The sequence below is a fragment of the Eleginops maclovinus genome, chromosome 1, assembly GCF_036324505.1.
Source record: "Eleginops maclovinus isolate JMC-PN-2008 ecotype Puerto Natales chromosome 1, JC_Emac_rtc_rv5, whole genome shotgun sequence".
Lineage (NCBI taxonomy): Eukaryota > Metazoa > Chordata > Actinopteri > Perciformes > Eleginopidae > Eleginops > Eleginops maclovinus.
This window is the reverse complement of record NC_086349.1, coordinates 18398649-18417464: the sequence shown is the minus strand read 5'-3', so window position 1 is coordinate 18417464 and position 18816 is coordinate 18398649. Positions and strand designations below refer to the sequence as shown.

At 41.1% G+C, this 18816-nt stretch overlaps 1 protein-coding gene across 1 annotated transcript; it reads left to right on the top strand.

Annotated features, from left to right (window-relative positions):
- Positions 1–258: 258 nt before the first annotated feature.
- Positions 259–14896, top strand: LOC134868288 (DDB1- and CUL4-associated factor 1-like). Its single transcript, XM_063889319.1, is given in 26 exon segments — positions 259–479; positions 1793–1913; positions 2021–2070; positions 2073–2096; positions 2187–2260; positions 2370–2483; positions 3182–3319; positions 3495–4085; positions 4454–4555; positions 4644–4802; positions 5296–5475; positions 5819–6028; positions 6117–6286; positions 6453–6577; positions 6943–7178; positions 7793–8868; positions 8963–9161; positions 9515–9597; positions 9957–10041; positions 10124–10357; positions 11147–11240; positions 11609–11713; positions 11896–11969; positions 12088–12183; positions 12277–12550; positions 13566–14896. Coding segments are annotated over 25 exon segments (4662 nt in total). The 5' UTR covers positions 259–479; positions 1793–1800; the 3' UTR covers positions 13622–14896.
- Positions 14897–18816: the final 3920 nt, after the last annotated feature.

Sequence of the window (18816 nt, the reverse complement as noted above, 5' to 3'; positions counted from 1 at the left end):
TTTGGTAGAAGAGTAAGTATACAGTAATTTATAAGAACTTGAAAAATATTGACAGACATTTTGAAGTGGGGATAACACCAAAATAAATCACATAGATCTTATGTAATCAGTTGACAACATAAGCAGCCCACATACAAGTCCCTTTGATATATCTGAAGAACTACCGTGCAAGTTTAAACACGATAAGTAATTTTTCAAAGTCATTTGTAATCAGTCATAGAAAAAGTGGTATTTCGCAATGTTTTGCTGTTGAATCGTTTCGTCATTTAAAGTGGACAGTCGCTCGTGAAATGACGTGAGGAACGTGTTCGCCATAATGATAATAAACCGTGAACACAAAGCTACACTAAAGCATTTTAAGCTTTGGCTTTGAAACAGTGGTCGATACGTAGCTATTCACCTAGGAGCAACCAAGTCTGGGCTGATATCAGTCTTGGAAAACTCGCTAAAACCGAGGAAGAACTGAGCGGAACAACGAGGTAAGTTAGCATGCTAGCTAAGTAGCCTGGTTTACCTGTGATGCTGCTAGCTAATAGTGCTAGCCTTAGGTTACATGCACAGGCAGGTCTGGATGCTCCAAGAACGATATGAATCCGACAACATAGGCTGTGCATGTCAGGACTGCTCAGGCGTAATGTAAACTATTGCACTGGACTTTAAAAGTGGCCATTTTAAACATCGTCTCTTGTGAGCTCAGGATATTAGCTTCCTTGTTTAGCCACAGTCTAGCTAGCCAAACACCGCAACAGGCAGAGTGAGTTTGATGCTGCTGCTGCCTTGTACAGTGAGTATCAGCTGTATGTGAATGTAGGACATTCAAACACGCAAACTGAACTGGTTGTTCCCGATCAAACCAGCAAGTATGTGAAAAGATGGATCTATAAATGCTAACATTAAAAGTATCAGAACTGCGTGTTTGACAGTTGCAGTCCCTGGAGGACAGCTGCACCTGCACTCTGTTGTTTGACTTCAGTGGAGCGATGGAGAGCAACTCTGCTATTCTCTTTGTTGTTCTGATTTTAGCGAACTAATCGTTTTCATGCACCTCGGTATTGCAGTGTTTTACTTAATTAAAAGTAATAACACATTGAAAATACTCTAATAAAAGTAGAAGCCTTGTATCAAGAATCTTACTGTATGTTATAGTCAAAATTATCAACAAAATGCAGTTTAAGTATTAGAAGTTAAAATGTTTCCTTTAAGTGTTTTTCTATCATATAGGATGTTTTGGGATTTTATTATTACCGCTGCGTCCATGTGTTTGTTGCATTTTACTGCTGTAGAGGTCAAGTCTTCTGCTACTTTGAACTCCTTTGTATAATGTTGGGTAATGTTATATACAGAAGATCATCATAATCTGTAGTGATACTTTTTTGTTGCATTTCTGTGAGAACCACATATCTCTTAAAAACGTTTTATGAACTCACTAAAAAACAGTTTTAGTTTTCTGAAAAGGCATTTTCCAGGTGACCCTTAAGTTTAAAAAAAATACTTTATTTATCTTAATAGGTAGGAAACTCTTCATTTTACACATGTCTTTGTTCTCACTATGTGAAGGGGATGAAACATTGTAATCTAAAAAGTAATTGGCAACTCAAGCTGTCAGATAAATGTAGTAAATTAAAAACTACAATATTTGCCTATGAAATGTTTGGGAACAAATACAGCATTGAGCGGCAATAGTAAAGTACAAGTACCGAAGTTAGATTTTTTTTACCAATGTTCTTAGTAACATGCTTCCATGGATTATTTAATGAAATAAGTATATAATAAGTGCATGCTACCCTGACAGGCTGCGCTATGGCGTCGGCATCTGCCAGTGTGGACTCCAAGGCAGAGCTGACTGCTTTACTAGAACAGTGGGAGAGGGAACAGCAAGGCAGCACACAGGAGCTGGTTAACATCATCACCAAGTAAGTCATTTAGTTAAAGTCCTTATGTTTAGTTAGTTTAAAAAATGTAGTTTTGATGTGTAGACGACTTAAAGATTGTAAATGATTTGATGTGCTGTAACTTTCAGAATCTCAGAGCTTGTTGAGAAAGAGACAGAGGAATACCACAAAGCAGACCCTGACCCTTTGATGATCGACACCCTGGTATGAAACAATAAAAAATGATCATAATGTGAAGCTTACTGGAGATTTGAATATTGTTTATGTTTTTGACATTTCCCTTTTGGCCACTAGGGAGAGCTGATCCAGAATGTGTGTTAGGGCACCTGCTCAAGATCCTGTTCAAGAATGATGACTTTATGAACACAGTAAGAATGAGGGAACTCAACCCAAGCTGTTTTTATGCAAGATAAGGGGCGAATTATAGCTGGAGGTGGAGGGTGTTTCATTCTTTTTTGTCTTTCTTTTTTTTCCTAGCTGGTGAACAGCTATGTGATGACCAGCAGAGAATTTCCCCTAAATGCAGCAGCATGTCGTCTGCTTCAAAACATCATGCCTGGATTGGAGACAGCTGTTGTCTTTCAGGAAAAGGTGGGTTATTTCTTTAGTTAATAAAAAGACAAAAGCATTTCTCTTTTCTCTGTTCAAACAACACGTTTGATTTATTTCAGTTATTATATTGTCCTGTAATGTTCTTATAGTTTTTCAGATAAATATTCAGCATGCTCAGTTGAGTGGTTAAAGTACATTAAATATTACATGCCTTCCACAGTCAATAATATACGTTTCTGTTTAGAATGATGGACTAAAGTAAACCATCACAGCAACAAATAGTAATATTTAAATGGACAAGTTCCAATTTTCACTTATGTTATTATTACTCAGGCACACTCATTTCCTTTTTTTTTTTTTTTTATAGCAGTTGATAATGGAATAGGGCAGAAGGTAGTAGAGGAGGATTTTTTGGGTAGTTTTATCAAAGGAGAGTCATAAAATAGATTAAGTTAAATAATGAGTTAAAGCTACTAAACAACACCCTCAAAACCTCTAGAGAAAACAACAGTTGGTCTCTAAAAACGTCATTTTTATTAGGCTGCCAGTTAATGACACTATAACTGTTAACTCGAGCATAGATAAATTGTCAAAAGTCTTTAAAGGTTTCATTTGAAAAAAAAACAAAAATACCAAAATGAAAAAGATTTCAACATTCATCCCCATTTTAGTAAGAATATTTTCATAGTTGTGTTTATGGATGCATATCAACATTCCCCTGTGTTTGGTCTTCTCAGGAGGGCATAGTTGAAAGGCTGTTTAAGTGGGCTCAGGAGGCCGAGCAGCCGCTCAGGATCTACGCTACAGGTTTGTTGGCTGGCGCCATGGAGAACCAGGACATCGCAGCTAACTACAGGGAGGAAAACTCTGTTTTGGTCAGTAGGGAATACTGTTGACCCAATTGTTTGTTTTAATTAATATCTAATGTGAAAATACATACTGATAGAGTTCTGTAATCCTGCAGAGCGTCAGAACAGTTTGCTCATCATTAGCAGGTGATGTAAAGTAGCAACTTTCCATCAACTTGTTTTTACTGCCTCACTTTGACAGGTGCCTTTGATGCTGCATCGGTTGCGTGAGCTCCAGGATAAAGATGCTGAGAATAAAAGGGAAATCAAAAGGCCCAGCCCCAGGAAGACTTTGAGTGAGCCTTTGCTCACTTTGGATGAGGAGACTGTTGACGGAAGCTTTGAAGAGAAGCCCTTCACACCGGGGAGAAATGGGTCTGAAAGGGAGGGGACAGAGGAGGATGGCCAAATTGCCTTCTCAACCATCGAGCCTGAAAACGAACTTTCGTTCCGACTCAACTCCCCTCATAAGACCAGTAGTCGTGCCAACTCTGCTGCTAAGACAATGATGAAGCCCATGTCTGCCCCTGGTTCAATGACATACCAAGGCATGTCGGATGGCAGCAGCTTCCTGAAAAGGAAGGCAGAGAGGGACAGTGGCAGGACCTCAAAACAAAAGCTAAATTTCTCCTTGCCAGACCCAGACAGGAACTTTAGTGAGCTTTCCAACAGCAGCTGGTCAGAGATGAGCCCCTGGGTGATTGGCAACAACTATCATCTGTACCCTCTGACCCCCGAAATCGAGCAGAGGCTAATCCTGCAGTATCTCACCCCTCTGGGAGAATATCAGGAGGTTTGTCTATTCCTGTTGGCTGGAATAGTGTATAGTAAAAGTGCATTTTGCAAGATGTGGCGCTTTTTTCGTGCTCTATCCAGTAACCCTTGTTATGCATTCGCCCTGTCTTATCACAGTCTAACCAGCAGATGTCAGTCTTCCTTATGATATTAATTAAAGAAATGATTCTGCTCCTCCTGTCATGCTGAGTGAGAGTGGTGTTGAATGCTCACCTCATGAATTGTGTATTAATTCGGGAAATTGTCAAAGACTTACAGGTTTTTTTACGTTAATTATAGTTCCAGCAACTACTCATTTATAAGGTTTTATAGCAAAGCAAATTTACATGATTAAATTGTCTTTGATGCCCATTCCTCCTCCTGTAGCTGCTGGCGGTGTTCATGCAGATGGGCGCTCGTGAACTGCTCATGCATTATATGGATCTAAAGCAGACCAATGACGTGCAGCTCACCTTTGAGGCTCTCAAGGTAAACACTATTTCCTCTCGTTGACACCGTGCCAAAACCTAGGGCAGACCATTTTGACGTATTTCTTTACTTTCCCCTTTTTTCGCAGTACCTGGCTTCTCTGCTGCTGCACAAGAAGTTTGCCGCAGAGTTTGTGGCTCATGGAGGAGTTCAGAAGTTGTTGGAAATTCCCAGACCGTCTATGGCTGCTACTGGAGTGTCTTTGTGCCTCTACTACCTAGCCTATAACCAGGATGCCATGGAAAGGGTATAAAACAAATACTGCAAAAACACAATGAATTCGATACTATTGCCATAACCGTCTAATATTTCACTTTCAGAGTTTTGTTTTGGTATTGTATGTGCTAAAAGAAAGATGTTGAAGCTTGGTGTTATATCATTATATTATGATATGAGGTATAATCTGGACTCTGTTATATTTTGGTATATCTGAAAGTATCTAAAAACGGCTTTATAATTTAGTGATACAATAATGAATAACTTCCTTCTGTTATAGTTATATTAACAACAAATCCCTTCTTTTGTGTAATATGGTCTTCTATATATTACAAGGTTCTGGTCACATTGGGCTGCATCTCTGCATGAAAAGTGCTACAGAAATAATGTTAAATTGTTTCATTCAAGATGATCTTGTCGTTAATACAGAGGAATCTGAAAAACTGTCCTAGATTTGTGCCGGGATTGCGTAACTCCAGTGGCAGTGCACATTTGTATTCAGTGTTGTGTCCTTTCCTCTGAAGGTGTGCATGTTACCCCACTCCATCCTGTCTGATGTGGTTGGTTACACGCTGTGGCTGCTGGAGTGCTCACATGCGTCAGGCTGCTGCCACGCCACCATGTTCTTCTCCATCTCCTTCTCTTTCCGTGCCGTCCTGGAGCTGTTCGACAGGCAGGACGGGCTCCGACGCCTCGTCAATCTGGTAGGACAGACCTGCAGACAGCTGCATGTGATCCTCACTGTAACTATGTTGACATATGCATCTGTGTCTTTATTTATGTAGCATAAACCAATGCCACACAAGACACCAATTTAAATGCAATGCCTGTACCTGGAAGGGCCTTTTAAATGCAGAAAACTCCACCTCAAATACACAAGAGGTTTGTAGGTTAAAAACACGAAAACAGAGATGACACAGGAAACAAACTTATATCATCAAGCTCCATCAAAACAAGGTGTAAGGATGCACACATTTAAATTTGAGTTTAAAAATAAGCCCAACATAACATGCTAACTGTGTACTGAAGAGTGATATGACGTTACAGATAAGCACGCTGGAGATCCTGAACCCGGAGGACCAGGGATCGCTGCTGAGTGATGATGAGATTTTCTCCAGCAGGCAGACCGCCAAGCACACCTGCATGGCCCTACGCAGATACTTTGAGGCCCACCTGGCGATCAAGGTGGAGCAGGTGAAGCAATCCCTGCAGCGCACAGAGGGTGGTGCCCCCATTCACTCCCAACCATACTACAAGGTACACAGAGAAAAATTTGAAATTTAAAATGACGTTAAAATATATTTACCAACATAAACATCTCTTTATCTTTGTTCTCTTTTTCCAGGCGGTCAGCTATACCCGAGATCAGGTGGTGGAAATGATGGAGTTTCTGATAGAGTACGGTCCTCTCAGGCTGTACTGGGAACCAGCAGAGGTCTTTCACAAGCTCTCATGCGTCCAGCTCCTCCTGCAGCTCATCTCCATCGCCTGTGACTGGAGGACGTATTATGGCAGGTAAGGACTAACAGTAATTCTCATTTCTTCTTCTTAATCTGTCGCCTTTTCCCTATTTCACAAACTAAATCTTCTCACTTCCATTTACTCGGTGACTTTTGATGTGTATGTGATATAATAATGATAATATAATACAATGATGATATAATGATGAATTTGTTTCTAGGAGTGATACAGTACGTTACGCTCTTGACATCCTGAGCATCCTCACAGTTGTTCCGAAGACGCAGCTGTGGTTGTCTGAGGCTGTTTCTGTGCTGGATGAGGGAGGATCTACTGTCTCCATTGTTGGTAAGTGATGCTACTCAATTATTTTGTGTTTTATATGAAATAACAATTGAAGTGTAACCATCTATTAGTCACAAAGAAATTCAATCGGCATGGCATACAGTACGTTTGGTTAGCAGCAGTTTTATGTCCATATTTCACTCATTCAGGTTCAGAGTGAGACAGATTAAAAGTTACCTTTTTGAAATGTTTTTTTTTTTTACTATGAATAAATTCCACAGAATTTAATAACATGCAGTGTTTTTGTATTTTCATTTTTGTTTATTTCATAAAACCTGAGCCCAGCTCTCCTGAGAGAAATGGCACAATTCCATGTATTATTTTGGTTCAAGGTTTTTCGTTTAATTGTAATATTTTTTCTCCCTCAGGAATGAGTATAGTCCTGGCAGTGGCAGAGGGGGAGGTATTTGTAAATGATGCCGAGATTCAGAAGTCCGCTCTGCAGGTCGCCATCAACTGCGTATGTGCTCCAGACAAACGCGTGTCCAGCATTGGCAAGTTCATCGCAGGAACCCCCCGCCGCCGCCTGCCTCAGCAGACCAAAGCCAGCGAGAGTGTGCTCACTAAGATGTGGAATGTGGTGCAGTCCAACAATGGCATCAAGGTAGAGTTAAATAACACCAGTCACTCTATCGTTAGTGAAGGTTGGACTTGCCATTTCTAAAAGTTGATATTGAAAAAAGTCTTACTACTCATTCAGTGAACACGTTTTGTGCAACATGACGGTGCTGATAAGAGCTGCTGGCTTTATATAGGGCATTTATCTTGGGAACCGTGCACATGTTTTAAAGCCTTACACACGAAAACACACATACACACACATTTATACACTGAATGCATTAGAGGCGCCAAGCAAGGCACAGCAGGAGATTGGTTTCGGTATATTACTCGGGGACATCTGGACATGCAGTTGGGACATTGCAAAGGCCTGAGATAATGACATGTTAATTCACAGGCAGCTAAAAAATCTGTTGCTGTGGCATCACTAGGCATCAAATTACCCTTCATAACACAATGATGTCTTCATCTTGCATAGGATTTAGATACATTTACATTTCTGGCTGTAAAATGCAAACCATAGTATCAGAAAGCTCCAACTACACTTGGACAAGTTAACGTAAAGAAACACAAAAAGCAAAACGTCTTTACTTGTTCTGGTGCTGTAGTAAATATGTTTTGCTTTGCTTTTAATTTTTTTTACTTTTATCCTTCCTGGAGGTTCTGCTGTCCCTGCTGACGGTGAAGATGCCCATCACAGATGCAGATCAGATCCGAGCGCTGGCTTGTAAAGCTCTGGTGGGTTTGTCTCGCTCCACCTCCGTCAGACAGATCATCAGCAAGCTGCCGTTGTTCAGCAGCGGACACATCCAGCAGCTCATGAAGGAGCCTGTGCTGCAGGACAAACGCAGCGAACATGTAAAGTTTTGTAAGTTTGCAGCTGAGCTGATAGAGAGGATCTCCGGGAAGCCCTTGATGATCGGTACGGACGTGTCTCTGGCGTGGCTGCAGAGGGCCAGTGTGGTCGCCAAATCCAGGATCTCCTTCCCCGAGAAAGAGCTGCTGCTGCTCATTAGGAACCACCTTGTTGCCAAAGGCCTTCATGACACTGCCACCATACTCACCAAGGAGGCAGATCTCCCGATGACATGTCTGTCTCATTCTTCACATTCAGCTTCTGCTTTCCCTCCTGTCGCACCTCCCCTACCTGCCTCGCCAGTTGCTACTCTGCCCCGCACCCCACGGCTGGCAAACGGTGTTGGGTCAAGACTCGTAAATCATCCCTCTCATCCATCCACCCCCGGATGCAGCAATCCACAATCACGTCCCTCCACATCACTACTCACTCTGTGTTCTTCCACTGCTCTCCCCTCAACGTGTGTCCCGCCCTGTAGCAACGGCTCCCCACTGATCGGACGAATCGTTTTCTCTCGGGAACGGCAAGTGCCGTGTACTACGGTGAGCTGCAAGAAACCTCGGGTGCTGAGGCAAAAGTCTGACCATGGCGCCTTTAGCCAGAGTCCAGCCATGAAGAAGCAGTTTGATCGGCACCTGCCCTCCCCCCCTGCATTGGACAGCATTATCACAGAGTACCTGAGAGAACAGCATGCGCGCTGTAAGAACCCTGTGGCAACATGCCCGCCTTTCTCCCTCTTCACCCCCCATCAATGCCCGGAGCCCAAACAGAGACGCCAAGCACCCATGAACTTTACATCCCGACACACACGGCGAGTAATCTATCCTAAATACGGAGGCGTGGATGGAGGCTGCTTTGACAGACATCTCATCTTCAGCAGGTTGGTAGCTTGGATACATTCATGTTCCCCTCCTTGAACACATTGTGCCAATACCTGACCATCAACCATTTCTCTCAATTCTCCCGTTTCTCAGATTCCGTCCCATCTCCGTCTTCAGAGAGGCAGACGAGGATGAGAGTGGATTCATGTGTTGTGCCTTCTCAGCTCGCGAGCGGTTCCTGATGCTCGGGACGTGCACGGGGCAGCTCAAACTCTACAATGTGTTTACAGGCCAGGAGGAAGCCAGCTACAGCTGTCACAGTTCAGCCATCACTCACCTGGAGCCCTCACGGGTCCGTAGAGAAAGCTACTAGAATTTACAAAATGTTATGCTTTGTTTTGCTGTTGTTTCTGAATGTATTCTTCCTCATCCTGTGTATGTTCCTAAAAAAAACCAACCCTATTTTCACGATATGTTTTGAAAACGTTACTTGGATATAAAGACAGTTTAAGACATACACATACTCTTTCTGAAATTTTGCAGCCAGCAGGTAAACTTTCAAGAGAAACTGTCTGCCTGTTTATAAATTCCAGGTCATTTTTTCTGAACCATATCACACACATTCATTTTCTAAAGCATAGTATGTTAATATGTCTTTAAACATGCATGCAGGAGATCTTTAACCATCACATTCTGTGTTTTTAGGATGGCTCTCTGCTTTTAACGTCAGCCTCCTGGAGTTACCCTCTGTCCGCGCTCTGGGGCATGAAATCCGTCTTCATCATGAAGTAAGTGATGTTTGCACAAGAGACTAAACCCATTTTTTATTCCTGTCTGTGATCACACTGCCTCCATGTATGTGGTCCTCACTGCCCAGTGTTACAGCAGCTTTATGATGTCGAAGGAGTGAGCTGCCGCAAGGAGAAGACATGCCGTTTAATTATGCCCGCTAACAGCCGGAGGGCTGCAGTCTTCAGTTCATGGAACAAGCACTTGGCATCACTCATCCGTACAGTCTAACAAATGCAATACCGGGATTTTTCTACAGTGTTTTTAAGAAATTAATTTTTAAATACATAGCTTTTATACCCCCTACTGGCCCATGTTTCTGATATAATGTGCGAAATGTTGCACTTGTCTTCTTCAGGCATTCTTTTCTGGGCGACCATTATGTGGAGTTCAGCAAGCTTTCACAAGACCGTGTCATTGGTACTAAAGAACATATAGCACGGGTACGTATTTCAGTATTTTATTTAACAAGATACGTACAGAAGGAAACAGTAAAGGCTTACGTTCAGTTTTTCTCTGTGCCAGATTTACGACATCCAGACGGGCCAGGTTACTCTGACTCTAAACAATCCTGACCTGGCTAACAACTACAAGAGGAACTGCGCCACCTTCAACCCGACAGATGACCTGGTGCTGAACGACGGCGTGCTGTGGGATGTGCGCTCAGCTCAGGCCATACACAAGTTTGACAAGTTCAACATGAACATCAGTGGTGTGTTCCATCCCAATGGCCTGGAAGTCATCGTGAACACGGAAATTGTATCCTTGAGAGTGAAATACTTGGCTTGACAACAGTATGCTACAGTAGGGGATAGCCTAAGCATTTTTCAGTTAGCACAACACACTTGTTGCTGAGTGCTTATATTATCATGATCGCATTCTAAAAATGACAATGCTAACATGCTGTTGTTTAGAAGGTCTATGTACAAGTTCCGTTATTTTAGTTAAGTGTGACAGCATGCTAACAATTGCTAACTAGCACAATGTAGAGCTGAGATGTAATTATTTTAAGGTGTTTTTTCACAAACAAAACTAATGGAATCCCACTTATGATGGCACTGAATGAGAAGTGAAGCAATCGCCAAAGTTATATCTGAACAAAATGCCATTGCAAGCCATCAAGTCCAAAATTGAGGACTGGCAAGCATCATTTAGCTACACTGATAGCACTGCATACAATATGTGCGGCTGGACAATGATGACTTTTTTCTAGAATTGGTTGGTAAGAAATAAAAAGGAAAGAGGAAACTTATTTTTAGCCCATTGGTGGCTGCTAAATGTATTTTTTCGAACAAAACAAAATAGCTCTATGGTGTTTTTGATGTATACGAGTACATCCCCAAATGTTTAAATGTTACACCATTTATTTTAATTTGTAGTTGAATGGCTGTTGAGGTTTTATTTCACTGCTGAACATTAAATATTTATTACTCTAATAATTGATTTCATTACCTAGGGGATGGTTTTAATCGCTTTGTTATTAAATGTGTAGCAGATTAAGTTGATACAAATGAGAGAGAGTGTCATGGTCCTTAGTTTGGGTTTCAGTGGGATCTGCGGACCTTCCACCTCCTCCACACGGTTCCCGCTCTGGACCAGTGCAGAATAGTCTTCAACAACAACGGCACTATGATCTATGGAGGTAAATACTGAAACCAGTGCATGATGGGTAATGTAGAGCATTTGGCATTTACACCCCCCAGTCAGTGCAAGTGTGTGAAAGGTTTGAGTAAAAGGCTTGTAATTATGAAGCACGTTTGTGTTTGTAAAGAGGTGTGAAGAGACTCCGTAGAGGGGTGTGTGTATGTGTGTGTGTTTTGATTCTACCCTCACCAAGAGCCATATGGGCAGAAGGCCTCGGTGTTGGACAACAGACAGAAGCAGCTGGTTCACAGGAGGAGCCATGGGCGCGCCATAAAGGCTCCGCTCATACAACGAATACTAGACCTCTCAGAAGTCCGAAACCATCTCGCTGTGCACAGTTTATATTTACTCTCTGTGGTTTTGCAGCAATGTTGCAGGCTGACGATGAAGACGACATGATGGAGATGCAGATGAAAAGTCCATTTGGGTCATCGTTCCGGACCTTTAATGCCACAGACTACAAACCCATCGGTAAGGCGTCCTACCCTCACCTTACTTTAATTTAGCTGTAAAGTCGTTCATGATAATTAAGGGGTTTTGTTTATTTATTTTTTACACGTGATTATTTGAAGTTATTTCTAGTCACTTAACATATATCTTAAAAACGTTATAAATGTACTTCTGACACTTCTTCTGTTCTCCTCTGTTCTCAGCCACCATTGATGTTAAGAGGAACATATTTGACCTTTGCACCGATACCAAAGACTGCTACCTAGCTGTGATTGAGGTAAATGGTTGTTAAAAATATGGGTTTAATGTGATACATTTTTGCTAAAGGTTATGATAATGTATGTTTCTTATAAATATGTGGAATACTTTTATTTCCTTTTCTGCTTGTCTTGCAGAACCAAGACTCTGTGAACACCGACACCGTGTGCAGGCTGTACGAAGTCGGCCGGCAGAGACTCGCAGAGGAAGAGGAGGAGGACGAGGAGGATCAGGTTTTAATTTAGTTATTTTAATTCGGCAGCGACTCCAGCAATGAAAATGAATTGTAGTTTAACCTTCTTTTTTTTTTGTCATCCCTACACCAGGAGGATGACGATCAGGAGGAAGACGATGACGATGACGAAGACTCAGACGAAGACGTCGATACCGATCCTCTTATCGCCGAGCTAGAAAATGACAATGGTGGAGAGGATGAGGACGATGAAGAGGAGGATGATGGGAATGAGGAGTTCTCTCCCTCCGATGAAGAGGTGGCTCGCCTCCTCGAAGAAGATGTCGACGTTGGGGACGACGAAGATGAGGATGACAATGATGAGGATGACTCTGATAATGAAGATGTTGATCTGGATGGCGACAATGGTGGGAGGTTTATCAATTCAAGCTAAGAAAATATGCTGAATTAAGACAGCGATTCCCAAACAAAAATGACTTTCTTTAGGGTGCTCATGATTTTACATAAAAAAACATTAGGAATTTTCTGGAAAAAAAAACCCTGAAATGAGCAGAGCATGATTTAAAAACAAAACCACACCAGACACACAAATAAATAATAAATGTCCATAAATCTGCTGTCCATATGAATGCTGGGAGGCGTCCCAAAACAACTACTGCATGTAAGTGCAAAGAGGGAATTTTTAAAGTTAACTTAAGAAGGAGAAATTCCCCAGATAAGTTTTGCAGAGGAGCGATAGAAAGCATCCCGACTGGAAAACGTACTAATTGGAATGACCAGTAGTAACCCATTTATTGAGCATCAGTAATATTGGAGAGAAGTGCCTGCAAAGAGCTCAAAGGATATTAAAGAGAACCAGAAGTATCCACTGCCAGCAGCTTCTCTCCTCAGGATGTGAGAATCTGAAGCCATTCTCCACAGTAAACCACAGAAAATTTTGTTTTTTGCATTTTTTGGATTATAACTGCATTTTGTGTGTGCAGCGAGCAACTATATTAAAGCTGACCATGGTTTAAGTCTACTCGTGCCTTTAAAATGAGAGAACTATTTCATAGGATTAACAAAGAAACCCTCTTTCTGTGTTTAAAGTACCCACTCAAGCTGCAAGAGTATTAACAGGATCCGTTAGCCTGATAACAGTATATTAAATAAGTTAAGCTACATCAGAAGAATGGTGTCCTAATCTGCCGTGTCAGCTAAAAGATGCAACAAAGCTGCTGTTTGGTCAAGTTTCTGTGTTTTCTTGCTTGTCTGGTCACTCTGAGGAAATGTTGTCTTTCTCAGTGGAATCTCAAATCTGCTGTCTTAGTTTATTCCGAAGACTGACAGAGGAAGCGTGAATTTTTGCTCTTTCACATTTTTTTTTAAAGTCTGTATACTCCCACATTTTAAATCTGCTTTTTCTTTCTGTCCCACAAACAGACAGCTCCGACAACTCTGACCTTGAGGATGACATCATCTTATCCCTGAATGAGTGAGGAGCTGCTGGCATCTGGGACCAAGGAACCGGGCAACACGTCAATACTTCTGCCTCATAGACAAGTGCGCTGCAGAACAGGAGGCGAGAAGAGAGGATAATATCAGCAGATAAGGTGGGAGATAACCTGGAGCACTGCCAGTTTGAAACAGTAGGTGTCTGCACTCTGAGTGACAAGACAAAGGAAGAACAATCTCATAGAGATGGAGGGGTGAAAAACCAATGCACACACAAATTGACTTACTAGTGGGCAAAAATGATTGTAAAAGATATAGTTTTATAAAAAAAAGAAAGAAGTGGGCTTGATGTTGAAAAAAATTGCTAGTGATTTGGATGCAGTGAAGAATGTTTTATATTTTATCACATTTGAGAATTTTTTTCAAGTGAGCCACTTAAATTGAAATTGATTCCCTCACTCTGTTTGGTCACAGATTAGTGTTTGTAGGGGAGAGGGCTTACATTGCGCCACTGTGGGTCTGCATTTGTGTTGCGGAGGATATAAAGCTCTCTCAAATGTGTATTTTGCCAGACTTCCAGGATTCATCACCAAAAAGTAATGAAGCATCAAGTTAGGCAGCTAATGCAATGCACACGCATGTTGCTGATGGTTCATGAAGCGTCAAACTCGCCTGCAGGTTTTTATTTTCACCTTAAACCAATGACCAAAATGCCACACACAGCAGTGCCATTTGTGAACGTCGCCTTCTGATTTCATTCTGTAGAGAAGTCATCTTGGTGCTCTTGCATTGCTGAAGAAACTGTAACTAGTGTGCACACTGTAAGAAAACGTTCGACATACTGTCAGAACATGATGGACATAAAGAGGCTTCTTCGGCTCTCCACCATTGTTTTATTTTACAAGGCTTTATTGATTTGGCTTTAGTGGATGTTCCTTAAAAAGATTTACAGGGGATTGTGCTGTTGATAATCCCACACGTCACACAGCGAAAATGTTACGCAATCTTATGTTACAGGATAAAATCAACATTGCTAAATTTTGAATGGAAATAAAAGATGGTGGTAAAATTCAGCTAAATATTTTCATTTCAAATGTTATTTTTCTCTGAGTGGACTGACGGGAAACTTCAAACAAATGCCTTTCACTTGCACACTTTTTAAAGCAGTTCAAACATTGATTCTCATATTTCTTGCCTTTTTAACAGTTCATTTTACCTTTTTCTTTTCCATAAGAAGACTGTGATGTTTTCTTGAAACAGTTTATGTACAGCTTGTATGTATCTAAAGTATTTTTACTATAAATAAAGCCGCAAAATTATCTTTTTGTGCTTCTTTTATTGACATGTGCATGATGCTCGCTGGCAGTAGACAATAATCATCTGTTATACCCGAGGTGGGTTAAAGTGTGTGGCTCTTTAAAAGGAAGAAAGCCAGAGGGATTGCTGTAACTGGTGCAGATATCGAGGTCTAATTAACAAACAAACTTGATCAGTATATCAGGTCCCTTCAAGCAAGGGCAGCGGTTAGGTAAATCTTTTAAACTTTAGGGAACTTTGATCTGATGGAAAAATCAATCTGTACTAACATTCTCACATTAAACCCCCTCTAAATAACCAAAGACATGTGATACAGATTCTTTCTTTGTTCATTTTTAATTACATTTAATATACATGATTTTATTGCAACCCAAAAAAAAATAATTCTCCCCCACAAATCAGACAAACAAGATCAAGTACTTTATGGTGACACCCCACCCCCCCCCCACCCCCGCCCCCCCCCGCCCAAAAAAGAGAACAAAGTTAAAAAGCAACAACAAAAACCTTCTGTGGAGGAAGATGATTGCTCTTACATTGGATACCAAAGAATTGTCTGTAAGAGGATTTGGATCTATTTATTTTTATAGTATATAGGGCATCAAAAATGGAGGACCAGTAACCTGAAAGTTAGAAAAGCTAAATGCTTTCTCTTGTTTCACTGGGGAATTTTGAATACATTACAAGAATCATCAATAGATGGAAACACTCTCAGACTTTAGACAGATGAAGTCTGTGTGCCACCTTAGATTTAATAAGGCCATGCCCGATACATATTAATGAGTGTAATATTGAGCATGTATCCGACCACTGAACTGTAAAATGTACTTTCAGATCAGCCGGCCACTCTCCTCTCAATGCATCAAGACATGTGCAGATGACAGTTTTTGTACATGGCTCATCTTTAAATTAAACCATGTCCATCACCGCAAGTGTCTCGTATAGAAGTATTTGGAATTTGGTTAGTGCAGTCTTACTCTTAAACTTCATATGCCATAGTTAGCACGGTTTTGGTAAATACCCATTTTGGTTTCAATATAAAACAAAGTGAATGTATCCTACAATGGCTGCCTCAGTACTTCACATCTCCAAATGAAAGCTACTGTTCATCATACCAGATCACAGGGCTGGCTAACACTTTGATAGAGCACGAGTAAATACTGGATGGAGCGTCCTTCTCGTGCTTGGCCCAAATAATTAGAATTCATAACAAAGGACAAAAACACCCAAAAAGTCTGGTCCAATTTGACAAGTTGACTTATTTTGTTTACTGTAGAGTTGTGACAAACTGTTTTAACTGGGTTTTACGTGACAGGCTGCTATGGTTTTGTGTCTTATCTGTTCCATTTCCCCTCCTGTACTCGGGTCTCTCTTGCAAAACTGAATTACCTCATTAGATAGAGGTTATTATAATACGTTAATTCTGTCAACGGTGTGCATGTCCACTAAGGCAAACATCATAGTCTATATAACGTTACATTCTGTCCAATAAAATGGGGGTACAGTTTACCTGGCTGATTTTTATAAAGAAACTATGCAGGAAAGAGCCAAGACGGTTGACATTTGCTTTAATATTTACCAGCCGCTTGGTTTGGATATACATTTTAATCATATATATGTTATGTTTGATAGTCGTTGCATGTGGATAATTCTACCTTTATTGCCCTTTTAAGTGTTAAAATACCTTACATTTACCATAACGTGACATTATTCAGGTCTCTTGATAGTTGAATGGTGCAGGGATTTGCCACAAAATGTTCCTGTTGCCTCCCCCACAGTTATTAATAGAACTTATTAAAATAGTCGCAAGACCCATTAAAAAACACCACATTGAAAAGGATCAAATATATTTTCTAGATTGAGTGTGTGTTTGAGTGTTCCTGCGGAGGCCCATGTGTGCCCATGTGTACAGACAGCGATTGTTTGTACAGGGAGTGCATGAAATGTATAATCCTGAGAAGAGTAAAGAAATAAGAATGTTCGTGTGGGTGCAGGTGATGGATGAGTTGGTAGGCCATGCTTCTTATTACCTCCTCGGCTGGCTCTTATTGCCTGCTAGCTTTGGGAGTGTAGAAACAGATAGCAGGTCTGGCTGTATTAGGCAATCCCTGTTTGCAGGGGACCAATGTCTCATCCTGTGCTGCTGCATCAGAGCAGCAGCTAAATGTAGCCACTGCTCATACCAAGCTGAGCAAGTGTAATGTTGTCAGGAAATGACAAGTGTATGAGGCACTTTTTAAGTCTTTAATATGTCCTTTGTGCCAGTGCGAACAAGTATGCTGTAGTGTCACCTAACCAGATTTCCAGCAAATATGATGATTGCTTGTTATCTGGTGCGTTATGTTTTCTCTCAAATGTTTATTAGCTGGGATGCATATTTAGCTTTCAAAACGCCCCACTCTGCTTCAGCTTTATGTATGTGAGTGGAACACCGCCCACAGTGTTCCACTTGAAGTAATAGACAGATGGGAGTCAGTCACAGCATCGCTATGATGGAGAGAAATTACCCTGCTGAATACTGCCCTCCCTCCCACACTACATCAAACTCACTGGACGCTCAATATTCACCAAATCACTCTATTTTTCTACTCATGATGGCCTTGTCTATAGGACAAGACAGCTTAATGCACTGAATGGACCAGACATACATTGAGGAATGGGTGGGATGCTGTATAACAAAGATTTAGGAATAAACTGTTCATCCTAATGGTTTAGAACATCAGCCTGTAAGAGTATATCCTCTTCCCACATCATGCTGTTGTTCACATGTTTAAATCCAGGTCTAAGTAGGACAGAGGGACATTTTCAACGCAGAACATTCATCTTGTTCCTGAAACGTTCACAAAAATAAGGCTAGGACATTATATGCCTTACTAGCATAATTAGAAGGTCACTTTGATGTGTAGATTTACTCTGCAGGTGTAAGCTTCAGAGCAAAGTGAATGCATCATGTTCATCATTTCCCCACTGACTGTTGTACCAGCAGTGACTCACTTACTATACGCCATAAAGTCAACCCAACTAAATTCATTGCATCACATCCAGTATATGTCATTTGAAGTCAAACCTAGCAGACAACCTGTTTCCTCTTATCTAGCAACATGTGGTGACAGTTTCTAGCCGAATACAGCATTTATTTTTGTTAAATAGGTGAATATTGAGACAGTTCACAACTTCCTTCCCACCAGAATGTTCCCACATTTTGGAGGCTTTAAAACAGGACTTGGCCCAACACATGTGGAATAAAATCCAAAAGATATACTTATAATGTGCAGCCAAAAAACATACTACATTTTATAGCCTACTGACCTAAATTTGCAGATTATATTCAGAAGAAGAAATCACTGAATGCAGAGAATTGTAGCAGATGTGTCTAAACTCGGATCAAAGTCATGTCACTTCATGTTTAGAGTTCATTAATCTACAACATGCATTTGAATTTTTTCCAAATCTATCGTTTATTTTACTTGAATGTAATTTATAAAACAGCCTGTGGTCGTGGGATGTAGTTCTAAAGAGAAATTCACAGTTTGCTCAAGCTATCAATCAAATCCAAAGGGAGCAGTGGCCTTTAGGAATTAATTGCATCTCATCAGTGTGGGAGCATGACTGCACTATGACAAAGCATCACCGGTAGTGGGTATGTTTCTTTGAAATGACTCAACCAGGAGGTGCTTCCCCACATGGCCTGATCCGTAACACCGGGAGCTACTTTATGGCCAACAACCCCCAAAACTACGCATTCAATCAGAAAAGGCAGACTCCCGGCCAGCTTACTAGCAGGAGAAAATGCAGTTTGTGTTTGTGATGGATGCAACTGCCATGCAGAAAGAGAGAGAGGGTGCATATATTTGCAAATGCTTGACACATCAGTGTTGACAAAACGAGTCATGTGACGACCGTGAAGATGGCGCAGCTTATGGTA